Raw genomic sequence first — 18,062 nt, forward strand, 5'->3', positions numbered from 1 at the left:
ACTGTTGATGCTGGAAGTTCATTGTTCTCGTCTTCAAGATGTGACATAGCCACAGATGATAGGCTGTTATTGGGCAGCTTTTGTATAGGTGAGGATCTGTGAATAGACATCTGAAATAAGAAATTTCTCCTCACCAATTCCAAAAATTCTATTCTCATCCCAGTAAAGCAGCCCAGGGGCTTTTTGTCACTATGGATAGCTTTTCCCTTGCCTTAGTGGTCTATGTTTCCTTTGCATGAAAACATGTAGGCATGTGTTTTGCAGTAACAAAGCCTGAGTTTGGAGAAGGTAAATGTAAAGCATTCTGTATTATTTGATCTTGAAGGGTTACTAGAGTGTGTAGGTATCTTCAGGATGCATGTCCCCTTTTCCTGATGGAAAAGGGATTTACTTGTTTTTCAGTGTGCAACTATTATATGGAAAGACTGCTTTGATTCTAGCTCGTGGTATATGCTTACTCTCTTGTCTGTAGACATTAAATCTGCCAGAAGATGCCTGACTATGTCTGTGATGATTTTAAGTTTGACTCAGTCAACATTAACCAGCCTGATACTTCTACTTAAGCTGTATTGGAAACAAGAATTTATTTCAAAGATCTTTGCGAAGCTTCTTTTTCTTTTTAGAAATCAAATATTTTTGACACCTAAGGCTGCTAGCAGGAAACAGCTGTTCCTACAGTGGAGCTGTGAAGAAATACTCATTCTCTTTATACCTGACTTGCCTTTTGAACAGCTGCCTGCCTACATAAACTTGCCAAAAAGGAATATACAGAGGCTCCTATCTCCTTTTCTCAGAGTGTCTTCCAGTCTTACAGTAGAGAAAATTAAAAATTTCTGTAAATGTTCATTAGGACTACATTAATGACCTCCCTTTCCCAGTCACCCTCCTTCTTTGCAGTAAGGTATTTTCAAGTGGTATTTGTGAACCTCATGGGGATGTCATTGAAAGCAAGGGCAAGGGTGCTGGACTGAGTCTGCACTGTGCAGGTGTGGCTTATCAGGAATGCGTGGCATTGTCCTGCTCACATGCAGATCACTGCGGGTTTTAAATAAATGGCAACAGAGTGAAGAGCACACCAAGTGCTTTTGAAAATCACATGGTACTTTGTCACAGCCTGGGGCTGCCACAAGTGACACTGTCAAGTGCAACTACCTAGAAAATGTAGCTTCCCTTCTAGAAGAAAATATAAAATGCCCCTGTGAAGGCTAAATGCTTCCTGTTGTGCAAAACTGCTCCCATAATGTGAAAAGATGGCAAACCAGCACCTGTCCAGAGGCAAAAAGTGGAGCAAAGCTTTTGTGGCTTGCTTGCAGTGTGCATGGAATACAGCAATGCTGTCTGAGTTGTGGGAGCACAGAGGTGCTTCACTTTGAGCCCTCTGCTCAGACATCAGCTGCTGTGGAAGGACACTGGTGCAGCAGCGATTTGCAAGATTGAGCACAGCAGATGGATGATAGTCAACTCCTGCCTCTTGGGGCAGTGGTTTGCTGCCTGGTACAATTGAGGCCCAAAGGCAGGCTGTAGATGTTCCTGGGTCTTTGAGCTTTAAATCTGTTGTGGTTCGCCAGCATGCGTGCTGGAAGGGGCTGTGTTAAGGCTGCTGGGAAGTGAGCAGTGCTGTGTTTTGGGGAGCACTGCAGGGAAGAAGCAAATAGATTTCTCCTCCTTGCAGTGCTAGGAGGTGAAAGTGCTGATTTTTAAGCAGAGCTGTTGATTTTACACTGGTTGCGTTTTGTGTTTATAAGGTTGGCTTAATAGTTGCCACAGGACTATATTAACTCCTCCATGTGTCTATGATGGGCTGCAGTGAAGGGCTTATTCTTTTTTTTTTACCCTGGTCTGCTATTCTTGCTTACTGCCATTGACATCTGTCACTGCTCTAAAGATTGCTGTGCCTTTGCTTGGGATTTCTCAGGCTGGAATGCTGCTTTGCACTGTCTAGTACCAGCACGTCAAATCCAGTATCTATGCACCAATCTCCCCAGTTTCTCCTTTCACTTCTAACATCCATCCTCAGCACATCACCCTGAAGTCCAGTGCATCCTGCCCATGCTGGAGTTGCTGCCCTGGAGCTGTGCCAATTTTCCGGTGTGTGCATGATGGACCTTGAGGGTTTCACTGCAGCCACAGCTCAGCTGCAGCTTCTGTGCTGCCTGTGGCCAGCACACCTGGCCAAGTGACCACTCTTTGCAGGAGAGGAAAATGGGCTCTCTCTAGGTTTTCTGTGTTTCTTTCGCAACTCTTGGTGCCTTTCCTCTTTGAAAGAGCTGCCCTTACTTGTTTACCTCCAGGGTCTGAAGGTGGATTCTTCCCACTGCCAGTTGATGCCTGCCAGACTGAAGCCTTCTCTGCCCAGCCCTTTCTAAGATTCTCTGGCTGGCTGCTGGTCTGCCTATGGCTTCTCAGAGATGAGCTTGGAGAGGCCATGTTGCCTAGGGAAAAGGTAGTGATGTGGGGAAGTAAAAGACTTTCTATGGCTATGTCTAGAGGAATAAGTTTGCTTTCTCAGAGTATGTGTCTGCTTTCACAGCCGTGAGGGGAGTAGCTGCCAAAGTGTATGCGAAGTGACACCCTAGGGTATCACAGTGGCCTCTCACTTGCTTCTATGTTCCTGCCTTGATGTGACCACAAGCAACTTTATAGAGTGAAGGCAGTGCTAGTAACTAAACCAGTCTCTCTATTATTTAAGGCTGTAAGTAGCTGTGCTAAGTAAATTAATGAGCAGTACTGTACATGTTGTGCAGGGAAGCAGTCATTTCTGTAAGTGTCATTAATGTCTGTGATGAAAGGGGACTGCAGACTCATGTCTGTTACTTGGAGCTTCTCAGCTTTGACCTACAGACAGTGTTTCTGGCAATGTCACCTGCTTTGGGTGGTCTTCTGTCCTTTACTGTCTTTCTTCCCATCTGTTTTTTAATTTAGCAGATCTACTATATGTTTGCATTTCTTGCTTTGCAACCAAATTATCAGAGCCTTATCAGCTTCAGTGTTGCTGCTGTCAGTCTCTTTAATCAGGCTGCCCTTAGTAGTTCTCTGCTTTCTACTGCAAGCCTGGCAGTGGTTTACAAAATTCATGAAAGGAAGACCCCAAGATCTGTGAGTTGAACTTGTAAAACCCAGTCACCTCGATGGATATAGTAAACTTCAGTTGTCGGAAGTTGGAGGAGGTTGCATGCTGATGTAAAATTTGCTTGCTCCATACTTCAAAGCTTTTGCCTGATACTAAGAGGCGTTTTAGAACAAGGTGAGCTGCTGTATGTGGGTGAGAACAGACAGTGGAAATTGAGGGTAGCTGTCATACAGCGGAGGTGTGGTCTCCCCATGGGGTTTGCTCTGGTAGTCGGCAGGTGCAGAGCATGGTGTTGCCCACACTCTTGCACGCAGTCTCACGTAGTCTGAGCACAAGACACAACAAGCATGTAATGCCTTTTCAGAGAGGCTTGGCAAGGAGGAGGAAGGTAGTGGTAGTGAAATTGTGAGGCTGGTGTTGGGCAGGGTGGTTCCAGCTGCTGCCTACGTATTGTACGTGTCCTACACCTGGCTGTGCCAGAGAGAGACTGTCTGCAGTCAGGAAGGTGTGTTCTGTCGTTCAGCCCTCACCTCCTCCCTGTGAGCCTTCCTCTGGTGTCACTGCTGGCAAACCACAGCCTGCAGAGGTGGTGTGAGTGAAGGCACAAGAGCGGTTTTAGCTTAAGTGGTCTGTAGAGTGTGATTTCTTCCTCCTAGTCCCAGACTCCATGTGTTGTCTGTGACAGCTGTGAGCACAAGATGCCTAGGTGTTCAGAGTTGAAAGTGTGCAGAGAGAAATCAGAGGCTCATTCTTGGGGCTTTAAAGGAGAGAGGAGGAGGTCAAAAGGTCCTGACAAACAGCATGCATTTCCCCCTCTCCAGTTACGAGTTTCCAAGTGTCAGAATCACAGTTCCACTGGGGATGATGTTTCCTGGAAAAGCTGTTGAGTGTACTTGTGCTGCTAATACTGGTAAAAGCATTGAATAGCCAAAACATTTGTTTGAAATTATGTTGCCAAAATAAGGAGAAGCCTTCATAAGAGGAGGGAGAAATCTTGGGTGTACTTCTCTTAGTGCGGTTTGGATAGCAAGCATTTCAGTTGCTACACTTTGTTTTCCTCTTTTCCTCTTTCCAGATTCATTAAAACATTCTGACATGTTTTAATGATCAGTTGACTTTGTTAGGACTGAAATGATGAAGCTCATCACAGCCTAGAAATACAGCTAGGATATCCATATGAAGTAGTATCTTTGGATGTGCTGATGGAGACGTGATCAGTCAGCTAAGTTTCATACTTAACATATAAAAATCTTGTCAGAGAGTCTGGTGATCCACTTTTGTTTACTTTTTGTACAGTGGTTTAATGAAATGCTGGTGACTGATAAGTTTGGGCCATAGTGTTTTTCTCATTTTACTCGTTCTAACTGTTGAAAGCAATAACAGGTTTTTCCATGGAGATTTTGGGTGTTGAATCAGGCTTCTGTAAGTGCTAATGCCGTTAAGTGACACCTTGCTAGATGGTTTAATGTGTTAGTGTAATTCATCTCCAAAAGGAGAGAACTTAGCTCCTTTCCTGCAAGAATTAAGGCTTTTCAATATTCAGGGAACAGAAAGAACATATGGATGAAGTTTAGGTTGCTCTTGGTGCCTTATTAAACATTCAGCTGCCTCGTGCATTGAAATGTTGTTTCTCACACTTCTAATTTTTAGATCTTGGTTACACAGTGCTCAGGCACTCTCAATGTGGATGTGGCATGGCAGAGCAAAGAAATTGGCACATCTGTCCACAGACTTTCCAGCTGCTAGCATTTAACCCAGAGGAACTTGTGCCAACAGTTGTTTCTCCCTTCCCTGTGTTCTTGCTACCGTCTCTTCCTTTTCTGATCAAGCTAGTAAGACACTTATCTTAAAGACTCTGTGAATACTTTCCTAGCAGACAGCAACAACCAAGGAAAGCAAATGCTCAGAGTTGCTTACTGGCAAGCTGGGGAGGCAATGAGGAGTTTTGGCCAGGTGTCCAGGCAGACTGCAATCACTTGAAATTCTTCCAAGCCACAGCTTGTTCTCACCAGGGAAGAAATCCAGGTTTTGCCACTGAAGGTGTGACCTCAGGGCTCATAGTTTCTCTACACTGTTTTCAGGCAGTAAAAGCCATCTGGTGCTGTTCGTGTACCTCCCAGTCCACATATGTCTGAAGGATTCTGCCACATGCCCTAGAAAAAGCCTGTCTTTTGAGCATCTGGAAGCTGTGTGTAGAAAGGGTGTACCAACTCTCTGATAAACTTACTAGGAGTGGGTAAGCTAATTAATCATGCATTGCCTGTGCATCCTAATCAGTGCATGTAACTGGATGCTTTGTGCTTCCAGCAGACACTGAAGACCTTGTATAGCTTTCCAACACTGTGGAGACAAAGTGTAAGCCCTGTTTTTGTAAAAAGTGAAGCTGTGGACTGAAGGTGGGCTTTTCAGGGGTCTTCATGCTTGACTTAGCTTTACTGTATTTCCAAACCTTCAATCTGAATGTGCTAATTGTTAGAAAGCTGAGTTACAGAAACATATAGCCCCTGTCCTCAGCTTTTGCTGAAGTGTCCCTGTGAACCACAAACAAACAAGAAAACACAAGAGCAGTCTTGGGAAGTAGGCCTGTCACACCTTTGAGAAGGGTTGTCCTGAAGCTCTTTTACCTGGACTTCATTCTTTGATCCCATGTGTATTTTATGAAAAGACCTAACAAGGCTAAAACCAAAGAAAGTCAAACCTTGATATGTCTGTTTATGTTGAGATGCATGAGTTAAAGTGGACAGAAGAGTGAAAATTTGAACTCTGCCAGATATGAAGAACTGATAAATGACTTCCAAGTATTGTTTCTGGTTTGAGACAGCTGATGACTTCAGAAGAAAAGATTGAGTCAGTGTGTACTACTTGGAACTTATGTTTTGTTTTCTGGAAGTTTAATTATATGTTGAAACACTGTATTGCATAACTCCTTCAGCCCTTCCCTGTTGCTTTCAGGGTTTTGTTCTGCTTAGCTTTGCATGTAATTGTACCTGTTAAGCTCCATTATTCATCACTTACTGAAGACATAATACTAAAGAATGAACTTCACCCTTTGCACCCTTCTTCTCAGTGCAGTGATACATTGTTTTTCTAACAAATGAGTAATGGTGTTGTGATGCTTTGGAAATTAAAACAAGTGTTTACCAACTACTAAAATGCCTCAAATTTTGATGTGAGGAAGGGGTGAGAGGTCAATAAAGAAGAAATTGTCAGATGTTTTTGGTAACGCTGTCTGTGTCAGCAGGGAGATGGTACACTGAGTAGCTTGGCAAGCCTGACAGTGAACTGGGACCCTTGTTGGACTGCCTGTGCAGTCTGTCCCCCCAGGGGAAGGCTGGCTTTTTTTCTATCTCTGGAAAGAGATGTCTGTCTGTAAAACTTAAACTGTTTCATGTTTACGTTTCTTTGACTTTGCACGAAAGCTGTAATTGACAGTCTCAGGAATGTACTGTAGTGGGATGGGCCATATGTTTGCCTTCCAAAGGCAAATATCTTCAGCTCCAAGACAGGCATATTTTTTGTTTGTGATTGTCCAGTGGGTCCAGGTGAGGCTGTACTGTGCTTTCAGTGACACAGGGCAGCCTTTCAAAACAAGTCAGTATCTGTTAGTCCCCTGGGATACCACATAAAGCAAGGTCGAGCTTGTGTTGCCAAATTAAGCTGGAGTCTGTGGGGACTGAATGAAGCAACCACTCTGGATTTCTAAACCCACTGGATGTCCTCTCCATGTTCCAGTACGTGAAACCCTCTCTGTGCGGTCCTTGCCTCCCAGTACCTCAGGGCATTTTTTTCTCCAGTTGCAGTACTGCTGTGGTCAGAGTCCTGCCTCTTCCAGCTCCTCATGCTGATCTTTGGTTGCTCGAATCTTCTGTCACCTCCCTAAGGTGCTCTGATGGCTCAGGGGCAGCTCACAGTGGTACTTTCACAGCAAATGAGATATGTTTACTTATCATGACAAGTAACAGCTAATTTCTTCCTTGAGAAAGCACAGTCATGTCTGCAGGTAGCAAAACACATTCTTCATTATGGGTGCCATAGCCTCCTATATTGTTGATGTTTGCCCTTCTGTCACACTTGGGTTGTTCTCTGGAGTGTTTGGCAGTGTGAAGGGATCAGCTTTGGAAGAAGGGCAGGCTGGTGAGTTTATGACCAGTTTTAAGAGCACAGGCACTCTGGATAATGGTTGATCTTGGTGTACACTGGCAAGCAAACTTATAACAAAGTGATGGGTTCATAGAATAGTTTGGTTTGGAAGGAACTTTTAAAGGCCGTTTAGTCCAACCCCCCTGCAATGAGCAGGGACATCTCAATAGATCAGGTTGCTCAGAGCCCCATCCAGCCTGGCCTTGAATGTTTCCAGAACTGGGGCATCTACTACCTCTCTGGGCAACGTGTTCCAGTGTTTCACCATCATAATTGTTAAAAAAAAAATAAAAAAAAAAAATCTTCCTTATATCTTAACCTGAATCTCCCCTCTTTTAGTTTAAAACCATTACCCTTTATCCTGTCACAACGCACCCTACTAAAAAGTCTGTCCCCACCTTTCTTATAAGCCTCTTTTAAGTACTGAAAGGCTGCGATAAGGTCTCTCCAGAGCCTTCTCCAGGCTGAACAACCCCAGCTCTCACAGGAGAGGTGTTACAGCCCTCTGATTGTGAATCAAAGGGACTTCCTGTGGAGGTGAGGATGGCTTCATCCCTCTCTTCTTTTGATGGTAGGATCCTCTCCAGCGGGAGCTTTAGTTTTGAACCTCCAGGTCCAGTACATAAGCATACACTTGGCTGAACTTAGGTGATGTGACAGCACATTGCAGTGGTTTTTTTTTTTTTTTATCTTGCTGACTGAGAAGAATAGACCATAACCACATATGCTGTTGAGACACCTTGTCTGTTGTTTGTGATTGACTTTGGCTAGCCTGTACAGCTGCTGCTTGTTTAGAGCTCACAAATAAAAATAGGCTCCCTCATTTACATATGCAAATGAACATAATAAAACAGACTGCCAAGAAGTGCTGCAGTTGGACACTTATAGGCCCAAGTGTGGAAACTGCATGTGAAAATTGAGTTACTGCCCTTGAAACCTCCCCGTGTCTTTGCAGAGGGTTGACAGTGGGACTGGGTGAAATTAGTCCTGCTGGAAGGAGCTGCAGGGCAAAGGGTGTTATTAAGGTAAAGGACGGTTGCATGGCAGGCAAGCCCAGTCCTCAAACCTTCTTAGATGTTTGCGTGCTTATTACTTGTCAACTGCACCTCCATTGCCCTTAATTATCTTGAGTGAAAGGAAACACATGTTCAGGCAGCATTTTCCTCTGTTAGGATACATATTTAAATATTGGTCACTTTTCTACAACATCCATTAAGGATTATTCTCCTTATCATTTTCTGACACCCGGACTTAAAAGGCAAGCTCTCCTAGGGGGACCTTCCTTTTAAATTCATTTTAGACATTTAGATTGATTGGTTTGCAGTTATTTGGTGCTAAGTATGTTAATGATTTCTGGATGTCCTTGATGTGTGGTATAATTTTCATATAATGACATGTAGCTACCCATCCTTCTCATGTCACATGCAAGAGGGACTTTAATAAAACTAATTATTGCCTTGTAGCTTACAGGGTGAAATTTTTCTTCATCCACCTGAAACATTTGTATATTCAGGGAAGAAAAATCCAGCTCTGCTTCTGTCTGGCTTTTGGGGAGTTTTTCCATCAGATGATCAGTTTTTCTATCTTCCTGAAACGAAATTGTAGTGAGGTGGGTGTTGGTCTCTTTTCCCAGGTAACAAGTGAATGGACAAGGGGAAATGGCCTCAAGTTGCACCAGAGAAGGTTTACATTGGATATTAGGAAAAAGTTATTCACTGAAAGGGTTTTCAGGCATTGGAACAGGCTGCCCAGGCAAGTGGTTGAGTGCTGCGATGGAGAGACGGGACACAGCTTGATGCAAGCAAAATGTCAACTTTATTTTAATTTCTAACATATTTTATAACTATCCTAAACAGCGCATCACATGCTGATTGGTTTGTTATTCTTGCTAGGTACCTGGGAGTTTTGCTGAGGCCAGCCAAATCCTGTCCCACAGTTGAGTCACTGTCTCTGGAGGTGTTTAAAAGTCATGGAGATTTGGCTCTTAGAGGCATTGTGTAGTGGTCTTGGTAGTACTAGGTTAATGGTTCTGAAGGATCTTTTCCAACCTAAATGATTCTATGTATGGCATTTCCAGCGTTTTATTGCGAAACAAGACTTTCATGTCCCTTTGTACAAACTCTGCGTAACAAGTAAGATCTGTTTGTTGATGTTGTAAGAGTAGCTGTCAAACCTATTTCAGTTGCTTGACATGACGTAATGATGAAAAGTCAATTGTGGGTGGTCTTCCAGAGGACTGAATGTGGTGTGTGTGTGTTTTTTTTTCTTCTTCCCTCTTTTATTCCTCTGTAAGGCCTTCTTGCTTTGCTTCATTTTTATGGGACTTTTTAATGAGTGTCTAATGGTGGTAGTAATAGGTTGATGTGTTCAAACCTGTTCCAGACTTAGCACGGGGGTGTTGTAACCCATAGACTTTCACGTATCAAGCGATACAGCAAGGAGTGGATGGGTTGATTAGCCTTGTGGGTTGACTTGCCTTCATTGGATGTGAGAGCTGTCAAAGGTCAAATATATTTTACAGGATCTGCCAACTTTTGGGTCCTGGTTGATACCCACCTCAAAGCTGAGTGAAAAAACAAAACTTGGGAAGCATGGTGGTTCCTAAATCACCTGATAAATTCCCCTGTATCTGTGAGGCTGGCTGTGTAGACTGTCCTTGTTCCTGGGAGCATGTACCTGGCTTTCAGAAGAGCTCAATAGCTATGTTTTCAATAAAACATTGGTGCTTTCCTCTTGTAGGAAGTGTTTTAAAACTAAGTTTAGGATCAGTGCACCCATCTGAATGGTTTTGCAAAACAGATTTGCCTGGACCTGATGTCTGCATGTCACTGTGAAATGAATCCTGTGACCAGAGAGGATTTTTTTCTGTTTTCCTCAGAGCAAATCGGAGCCCTGGCCGGGCAGCACATTGTGCACGTGGCCTGCGGAGAGTCTCACAGCTTGGCGCTCAGTGACCAGGGACAGCTCTTCTCCTGGGGTGCTGGCAGCGATGGGCAGTTGGGCCTCACCACTATAGAAGACGCAGTGACAGTGCCAAGGTAAATTTTTAACAGGTTCAGGTTTCCTTAAGGCAGCTCCTTGGAGGCGATATGTCAAGGGTTGCTTGCCATTCAGCCTGGAATCAATGGAAGCGTTTTGCTCAGAGGGGCTGTAATCAAACACTTTACATGTAGGAGTGTAAGGGTGATGCCTCCTCCTTTCCTGAACTGTACTGCTACTCCCTGAGCCTCTCTCTGGGATTTAGGCAAGTCCTCAGGAGGTTTGGGCAGGACAGGCCTTCTGCCTGTGGGTGCCTGGGGCATGGAAAAGAAAACCAGAGCAGACTTGGCTTGTTTTGTACAGGGCAAGGAAGTGCATGAGGGAGAACACAAAAATAGAAATGCTGTGTGTGATACTCATTTATTGCAGTCCCTAGGAAGTTCTCTGACATAGAAGATACATTTCAAGAGTGAGTAAAAAAAAAAAATGCGTGACTGCATGAACTAGCACCTCAGCTCTGAAACTGTTTTGTAGTGTTGCCCGTTAGCAGCAAAGCTACTGCAATTCTGAATAGTGAACGTTACACTGAAACTTTAGGATAGTGTTCAATTTTCTTTATTTACTTACTCATTTAATGTGTTTTATCTGTGGCAGGGCACTAACAGGGTTAAGTACAAGGACATGGAGGTAGTGGCAGTGGCTGCTGGCAGACACCAAGACTCCTCCATCCAAGTAGTTCCCAGATGATAGGTCTCAACTTATCACCATTATTAAGATAAATGGTCTCTTTGTACTTAATGGTGTTGCATCATGCTACATTAATAGCAGATGTAGTCTGTCCCTTACGCGGTCTGCCACTGCAGATCCCGTGTGGAGAAGTTTGGGACGTCTGTCTAGGGTGGCTGTCATTGTTGAAACAGTATTTAAAGGAAAAGAGTTTCAGTCACAAAACATTAATGTTTGAGCTGAAGGGCTCTGTGGGAAGACAGTCCTTAACTTACAGGTGGCTCTGATGTAACAGAAAGACAGGGTCACATGCTACTGTGATAGTCCCATTTTAATAATATTTTTGTGAAATAACTCGAACTTTTGATATACTATTCTCTGTACAAAGCACTGAAGAGGTTTAGGTGCTGTAACTCATAGGAACCGCTTGGTCCCTGACAGCATTAAAAATTATGATGTCTGAAAAAGAGTAGTGAGAGACACACCAAGAAGCAGCTATTTTAACCATTTTCAGATGTCTGGATTTAGTGTTACAGCAGTACATATAGTTGCAGTTAGTATTCAGGTGTCTGAAGGTCTCAACAGATTTGCATCTGTTATGTATGGATCTGTGTTACCTTCAAGACTCCGTTCCTTAGTCTCAAAACCATAGGGTATATGTGCACATATAACTAATATTTGAAAGGAAATAATAATTTTGACCTAAGGAGACACTCTATGTGTGGATACATACTCTAACAAAGTTGTCTTCTTTAGGTTGATAAAGAAATTGAACCAACAGACAATACTGCAGGTTTCCTGTGGAAATTGGCATTGCCTGGCTTTGGCAGCAGGTACTGTAACATGCATAATTTATTACCAATATTTGTGCTGTTATTTTCACATTATCCAAGATTGCATATTTCTGCATAATAAACCAGGGACCTCCCTGTCCCAACTGCTTTCAGGCCAAATGGGAGGCTAAAAAAATGGATCAGTTATCATGAATCTTGAAGAAGAGCCTTGCCAATACTGTCAAGAAATATGTTACACACAGGCCACCCATTGTCTCACTGGTAAATGATGGCAGGAATACTTAAAAGCTTTCTATCTCGATGCAGAAAAATGTGTGTAATTAGTTTTTTTTGTGCTGAAATTATCCTTGGCTACTACTCTTCCGTAACATGTAGAAGGTTCTTTGTTTGAGTTAAAGCAGTCTTATGTTGTATTTTGCACTTAGGTGCATGTCTGTTTATTTACCATGAGGATGGTGCGTGTCTGTTTACTTGCCATGAGGATGGAGCCAGGCTCTTCTCGGTGGCAAACAATGATAGGACAAGGGGTAATGGGATCAAGCTGGAACACAAGAGGTTCCACTTAAATTTGAGAAAAAACTTCTTCTCAGTGAGGGTGACAGAGCACTGGAACAGGCTGCCCAGGGAGGTTGTGGAGTCTCCTTCTCTGGAGACATTCAAAACCCACCTGGACATGTTCCTGTGCGACTTCACTTAGGTGTTCCTGCTCCAGCAGGGGGATTGGACTAGATGATCTTTTGAGGTCCCTTCCAATCCCAAACATACTGTGATACTGTGATACCTGGTGGCTTCAGACTGTAGTTTTATTTTGACAAAGAATGTCCTTCTTGATTTTTTTCCATCACAAGGCCCAAGTGAGAGTGAAGTCCCCAGCACTGGTTCTTGTTCATTCTGACAAGCTTACTTTTCTGTTGACCATCTTTTACTTGACATTCTCTTTTTTTGTTTTGTTTTGTTTCAGATGGCCAGTTCTTCACATGGGGGCAGAACAGCTATGGTCAGCTGGGCTTGGGCAAAGAATGTCCCTCCCAAGCCAGTCCACAACGTGTCAAGTCTCTTGATGGGATCCCTTTGGCTCAGGTTGCTGCAGGCGGAGCCCACAGTTTTGCCCTCTCTCTCTCAGGAGCTGTGTTTGGCTGGGGGAAGAACAGCTCAGGACAGCTGGGACTAAGTGATGAACGAGGTATTAAAGTTATGCTCCTAGGTATAAGAAGGATGGGCTTTTTTGGCCTAGCGTCTCTTGTCACATTGACAGTGTATTTTTTCTGAGCAGATATGTAGCCTGCAGCAGCTGCTCTTGGGAGGAGGGGGAAAAGAACAGTCTCTGATGAGACAGGATTTTCATACTTAGTAGGAACAGAAACACTTTTTTTTCTTCTTCTGGATATTAGTAGAAGTGAGGAAGGTCAAAAAAAAGGATCTTGCAAACCTGAGTGTTAATATCCAGGCATTGAAGGAAGTACTCATATTCTTTTTTTTCCTCTTCTCAAAAATACTTTGTCCATATTTTGTTTGAAGTTGATGTGGAGCAAAGGCCATTCCTGCAGAACAGCAGGTTGAACCCATCCTCTTGTTTGCCAGTGTGTTTATGACTGGTGAACAACTGTATGGTACAAAATGATGGCAACATGGGAGTATCTCAGTATTGTAAAATGTTGTTTACTTTATTGGTTGCACAGTTTTCCAGGCACAGAGGGCCAACGGTGTAGGTTTTTTTTTCGGGTGGCCATGTTCAGTGAAGCCTAGCCATCAACAGGCTTGAAGATAGGTTTGTAAAAAGGTCTTTTCCAACCTAAATGATTCTATGGTTCTGTGAGGCCAAAGAGTGGGTGTGACATTACCACTGGTCTGAAAAGCCCAGATCTCCCCTGCTTGTTATTAACTTTTTCCAAAAGCAAGTGAGTGAAAGATTTTCTTTGCAGCTTCAAATCAACCTCTTTACCATTTTCTTCATAGTTGCTGAGTAGCTTTAAATATCTAGGCAAGTTACTAAGTGTGGATGTGATACCTAGCATGCGTGGATAATTTATTTTGCATGGGTGACTACACGAAGTGTATACATTTGTAAATGTTAGGTTGCATAATGTGGTAGTATATAAACACTGTATGTTGCAAAAGAAGAGCTTACCTATAATGGAATGATGCGTTTTGACAACCCACCCTACCAACTGGAGTGTATTTAAAGCAATTACTCAAAAATAACCTGTAATTTTGCAAAGGAGACTCAAAAGTTGTATGCATCATTTCAACTTGCTTTATGCATTTAGGATATGAAACCCAATTGTAAGACTTGCAACATATCTTGTGTTCTCTCAAAAATGCTGCAGGTCTATTCTCTTGTACTATATGTAAGCTAGAGTTGATCTAGTATAAGAGCAGCTATGTTATTTCCATGTAGACTGGCAAATAAAGCTTGTCGTTTCAAGAGCCGCAGTTTATATATGAGAGGCTTACTTTGACATGGAGATAATCTTAAATGAACATTTAAGGGACATCTGCTTGTGGGGCTGTGTTGGCCAGAGATCATATTCTGCTTACCTCTGAATACATAGCACCCTAATAAATACATGATATTTCTGGTAAGTGAATCATGGTAAGACAGTGTGAATTATACCTAAACAGCAAAGTGTACAAACGTGAGTAGTCTGCAGCTCTGTTATTTTAAAAATTATGCTGTAGAGATAAGAAATGTCATTGCTGTCAAAATAAAGATCAGAGTGCTAAAATATAGAACAAACTAATTGAAAAAATCTGCTCTCATTTCTAAATCTAGGAAAATGTGGCTATTTTTCTTTCACTACCCAGAAAAAAAAAAAACCCTGTCAAATCCTGGGGTGAGAATCTTAAAAAATGGACAACTTCCATAGGTAGGAACCTGATTTTTTTGTTGACATGAAGTAAGCTGATGCTTCCATTAATATCTGTTTCAGGGTGCCTACAGCTCCTTGAAACACTTACATGTTTTATTGACATAAAAATAAAGTAAAAGCTAACCTCACTGTGTGAGCTAGCACAGGTGAGATGCAGGAACAACCACAAAACCACAGATGAAATGCAAAGAGTAAATTTACCTTATCAGCTGGAGAATCCCTGAAGCAGCACCTGAGCAGAGGCACACCAGCACCATGTATTGCAGGGATTCACACAGGTGTAGTTTAACCCTGTGCTTTGATCTTTACGACAGCAGGGCAAGAATGTCAAACATGTTTGATAAGGTGCCTCTGAGACTCTCACAGACCTGTGTTGTCTGAACACAGGTGTTCTGCTGTCTGACATACAAGACTAAACAACAAGTAGTATAGAATCATAGAATCATTTTGAATGGAAGAGACCCTTAAGATCATCAAGTCCGACCATAACCTAACTCTGGCACTGAACCATGTCCCTAAGAACCTTGTCTGTGCGCCTTTTAAATTTCTCCAGGGATGATGACTCCACCGCTGCCCTGGGCAGCCTGTTCCAATGTTAGATAGCCCTTTCCATGAAGGCTTTTTTCCTAATATCCATTTCTTAATATGATATGTGTTTTTGTACACCTCAGCTGCAGGTAAATTGAGTGTGCTTATAATCCTCCTTGCCTTTCCCCACACGTGCTTAGTCTGTTCATTCTCAGGATACCCACTTCTAATAGTGAGAATGTCAGAGCAAAGGAGAAAAGCCATCATTTGACAGTTGGCAGAGATTAGCCTTTGCAAGTAGGAGGATCTTCTTCTTAAAGGATGACAACAGAAGGAAGGATAGGCATTTAAATACACCTTGGGATTCACCTGGTCATGTGTTGTGCTGGTGTCTGCCATGTGTCAGGATTGTTCTGTCTGGAAAAGGTCCAAGCAAGATTTTGGAAACAAATGTTTGCAGTCATCAGTGGGGAGTCTGGAATGGAACATGAGGCGGAAGGTGGGCGTAGCTAGGCTGCACTCATCATACCTCCTAAACTGCAAGTGCATGTTGATTTGATACAAGATTCTCAATATTTGCATTCTTGCTCTGGATGGTTTTTTTTTGAGTCAGGACAAAGCTTTTAAGAATCGGAAGGGCAATGCAGCAGTGAAGTACTCAAAGATGTGGGTTTTTCCCCCCCAGTTGTTGAGGCTTCCATTGCACATGTAGAACGCATCTGAAAATCAGACTTGTCAGTGGTTTTCTCAGACATTTAGGTTTGTGTTAATGAAAGAGCTCCTTTATTTTGTCTTCAATGCAGACCGAGAATCCCCTTGTCATGTGAAGCTGTTGCGGTCTCAGAAGGTTGTTTACATCAGCTGTGGAGAGGAACACACAGCTGTTCTGACAAAGGTAAAGATGCCACCCTGGGAGCCCTGGCTGCTGTCTTGCCTGCCTGATGGTTTCACATTAGTTTCCTGGGTAACAATGGAGAAGAACAGGTTGAATTACTGTATTCCATCCGACCCCAGTAAAAGAAACTAAATGGAAAGTGTAGTCATCTTCTAATTTATTCTGAGATTCATTGCCAGCATGATCTGTTGCTGGTTTTGACAATAAAACTCAGGTTAATTGCTCAAAGAAATTAGCTTTGAGCAAAAAAATGAACAAACATACATCCAAAGGGGTGAAAATAGCATTTTGTTGGAAGATGAAAAGAGAATGATACTATACATCAGAATAAAATGCAAGTCAAAATGGGTTTTTAACTGAAACATTAGCAATCACTCACAGAATTTACAAGAGGTTTTCATTTCCAAACCTTCTGTTTCATGGTGGAGTATAGTTTAGTGGACAGAGGACAGGGCTAGGATTTAGAAGACTGCTACTCAGTTCTTGCCTCACCTCTGCCACTTCCTATGTGTTACTTCCTTTTCTAGTGGCTCAGTGTACACTACTGTAAAATTAATTAAACAGCTGGCTTTGGGATTCCTGTAGGAAACATGCTGTTGTAGAAGATTAGTTCCGTAGCAGCTTTTATTCAAAGAAAAAGGTTGCGGTCTTTCTGATCAGCTGCTGACAGAGATGGGTGTAAAGTATTGTGGAAATGGGTGCTGTTCAGCCATACTTAAATCTGCAGGGATCTTGGACTCATCCGGTGATGGTGAGGAGAAGCTTATCTAATGTAGACATGCCTAAAGATAATTTTGTTTGTCTGTGATGGGTGGCAAAGTAGCTAATTGGAAGCTGCATTAGCAGAATCCAAGTTTCTTTTCTGAATCCTTTGGAAATCCCCAGCAATCTCTGCCTAAGCTTGGGCTCATACTGAAACTGCAGTCAGAGAGATGCTGCTGGGTTACGGGTCCCTAAATGGAGAATATGCTGTTTGGTTTGCTAACAGAGTGGAGGGGTGTTCACGTTCGGTGCAGGTTCCTGTGGGCAACTGGGACATGACTCCATGAATGATGAAGTGAACCCCCGAAGAGTTCTTGAACTGATGGGCAGTGAAGTATCCCAGATTGCTTGTGGCAGGTGAGTCTTGTGTGCAGTCAGAAATTTTCTTTGGTGGAGGGGAATGCTGGCACCGAGTCTTTGCAAATAGGGAGAATAGTCTTGCTTCTGTATCCTTTGTGTTAGAATTATGTTGATTTAAATTTTACTTCCTGTGAGAATTTTCAGACCCTCTAAAGAAGGTTGGTTTTTAATTGGGATTGTTCCTTTCACTGTAACCTGGTAAAAGATGTCTCTCCATCTTAATAATTCAACAAGACTTTAAAGCAGCAGCCCCTTTGGCTGCAAGTTTCCAGCCTCTTTCATGACAAGAGGGTTAGTAATACTGGTGCTGTGTTGTTGCCTTTTGATATGTACAGGCTTAGCAAATGACTAAGCTAATTCCATCTGTGAGCCTGATACCAGCCACATGCTGGCACATGTTGCTCTTTGTCACGTCCACCGAAAGAGCTCCATCCCATAAACTGGTGCCATCAGGTGGCAAAAACAGAGCATTGGTGCTAAGTTAGATGCTGCTTTCTACCAGCTTCTGGCCTAGGGGAATGGAGAATGAATTTTAGGCTGCATTTGTTTTTTTAGTGTGTGGTTTTTTTTCCTCTCATTTGTTAAATAAGGTGCGAATTTTGTACCCATCTCTGTTACAGACATCACACTTTAGCCTTTGTGCCTTCTTCAGGAATGATCTATGCATTTGGCTGTGGAACGAGAGGCCAGCTGGGAACGGGGCACACATGCAATGTTAAGTGTCCCTCTCCTGTCAAGGGTCACTGGGCAGCTCACAATGGGCAACTCTCAGGGAAACCTGGTATGTACTCTGTGCAATTGGGAGTCACAAATGGACATAAATAACTTCATTTCACCTCTGGCTCTCTGAAGACATCTTGACATTGTTCTGTGGAAGTTCTTGAAACAGCAAAAGAAACCCATGCTCCTGTCCTGTGGAAATGACTGGGTGACCTCAT

General features: G+C 42.9%; 1 protein-coding gene across 5 annotated transcripts in view; it reads left to right on the forward strand.

The window, feature by feature from the left end:
- The window catches only part of LOC102088456 (probable E3 ubiquitin-protein ligase HERC3), a 52,349-nt gene that overhangs the window by 10,980 nt on the left and 23,307 nt on the right, over window positions 1-18,062 (forward strand). For all 5 annotated transcript variants that reach the window (XR_010472301.1, XM_065061506.1, XM_065061507.1 and 2 more), the window contains 6 exons: window positions 10,089-10,248; window positions 11,672-11,748; window positions 12,671-12,892; window positions 15,911-16,002; window positions 16,991-17,121; window positions 17,745-17,905. Coding sequence is in view for 4 of the 5 variants with exons in the window: in XM_065061506.1 (XP_064917578.1) it covers window positions 10,089-10,248; window positions 11,672-11,748; window positions 12,671-12,892; window positions 15,911-16,002; window positions 16,991-17,121; window positions 17,745-17,905 (843 nt within the window). In the remaining variant the exon portion in view is untranslated. The remainder of the gene's footprint in view (window positions 1-10,088; window positions 10,249-11,671; window positions 11,749-12,670; window positions 12,893-15,910; window positions 16,003-16,990; window positions 17,122-17,744; window positions 17,906-18,062) is intronic.

Source organism: Columba livia, chromosome 4 (assembly GCF_036013475.1).
Source record: "Columba livia isolate bColLiv1 breed racing homer chromosome 4, bColLiv1.pat.W.v2, whole genome shotgun sequence".
NCBI classification, from domain to species: Eukaryota; Metazoa; Chordata; class Aves; order Columbiformes; family Columbidae; genus Columba; species Columba livia.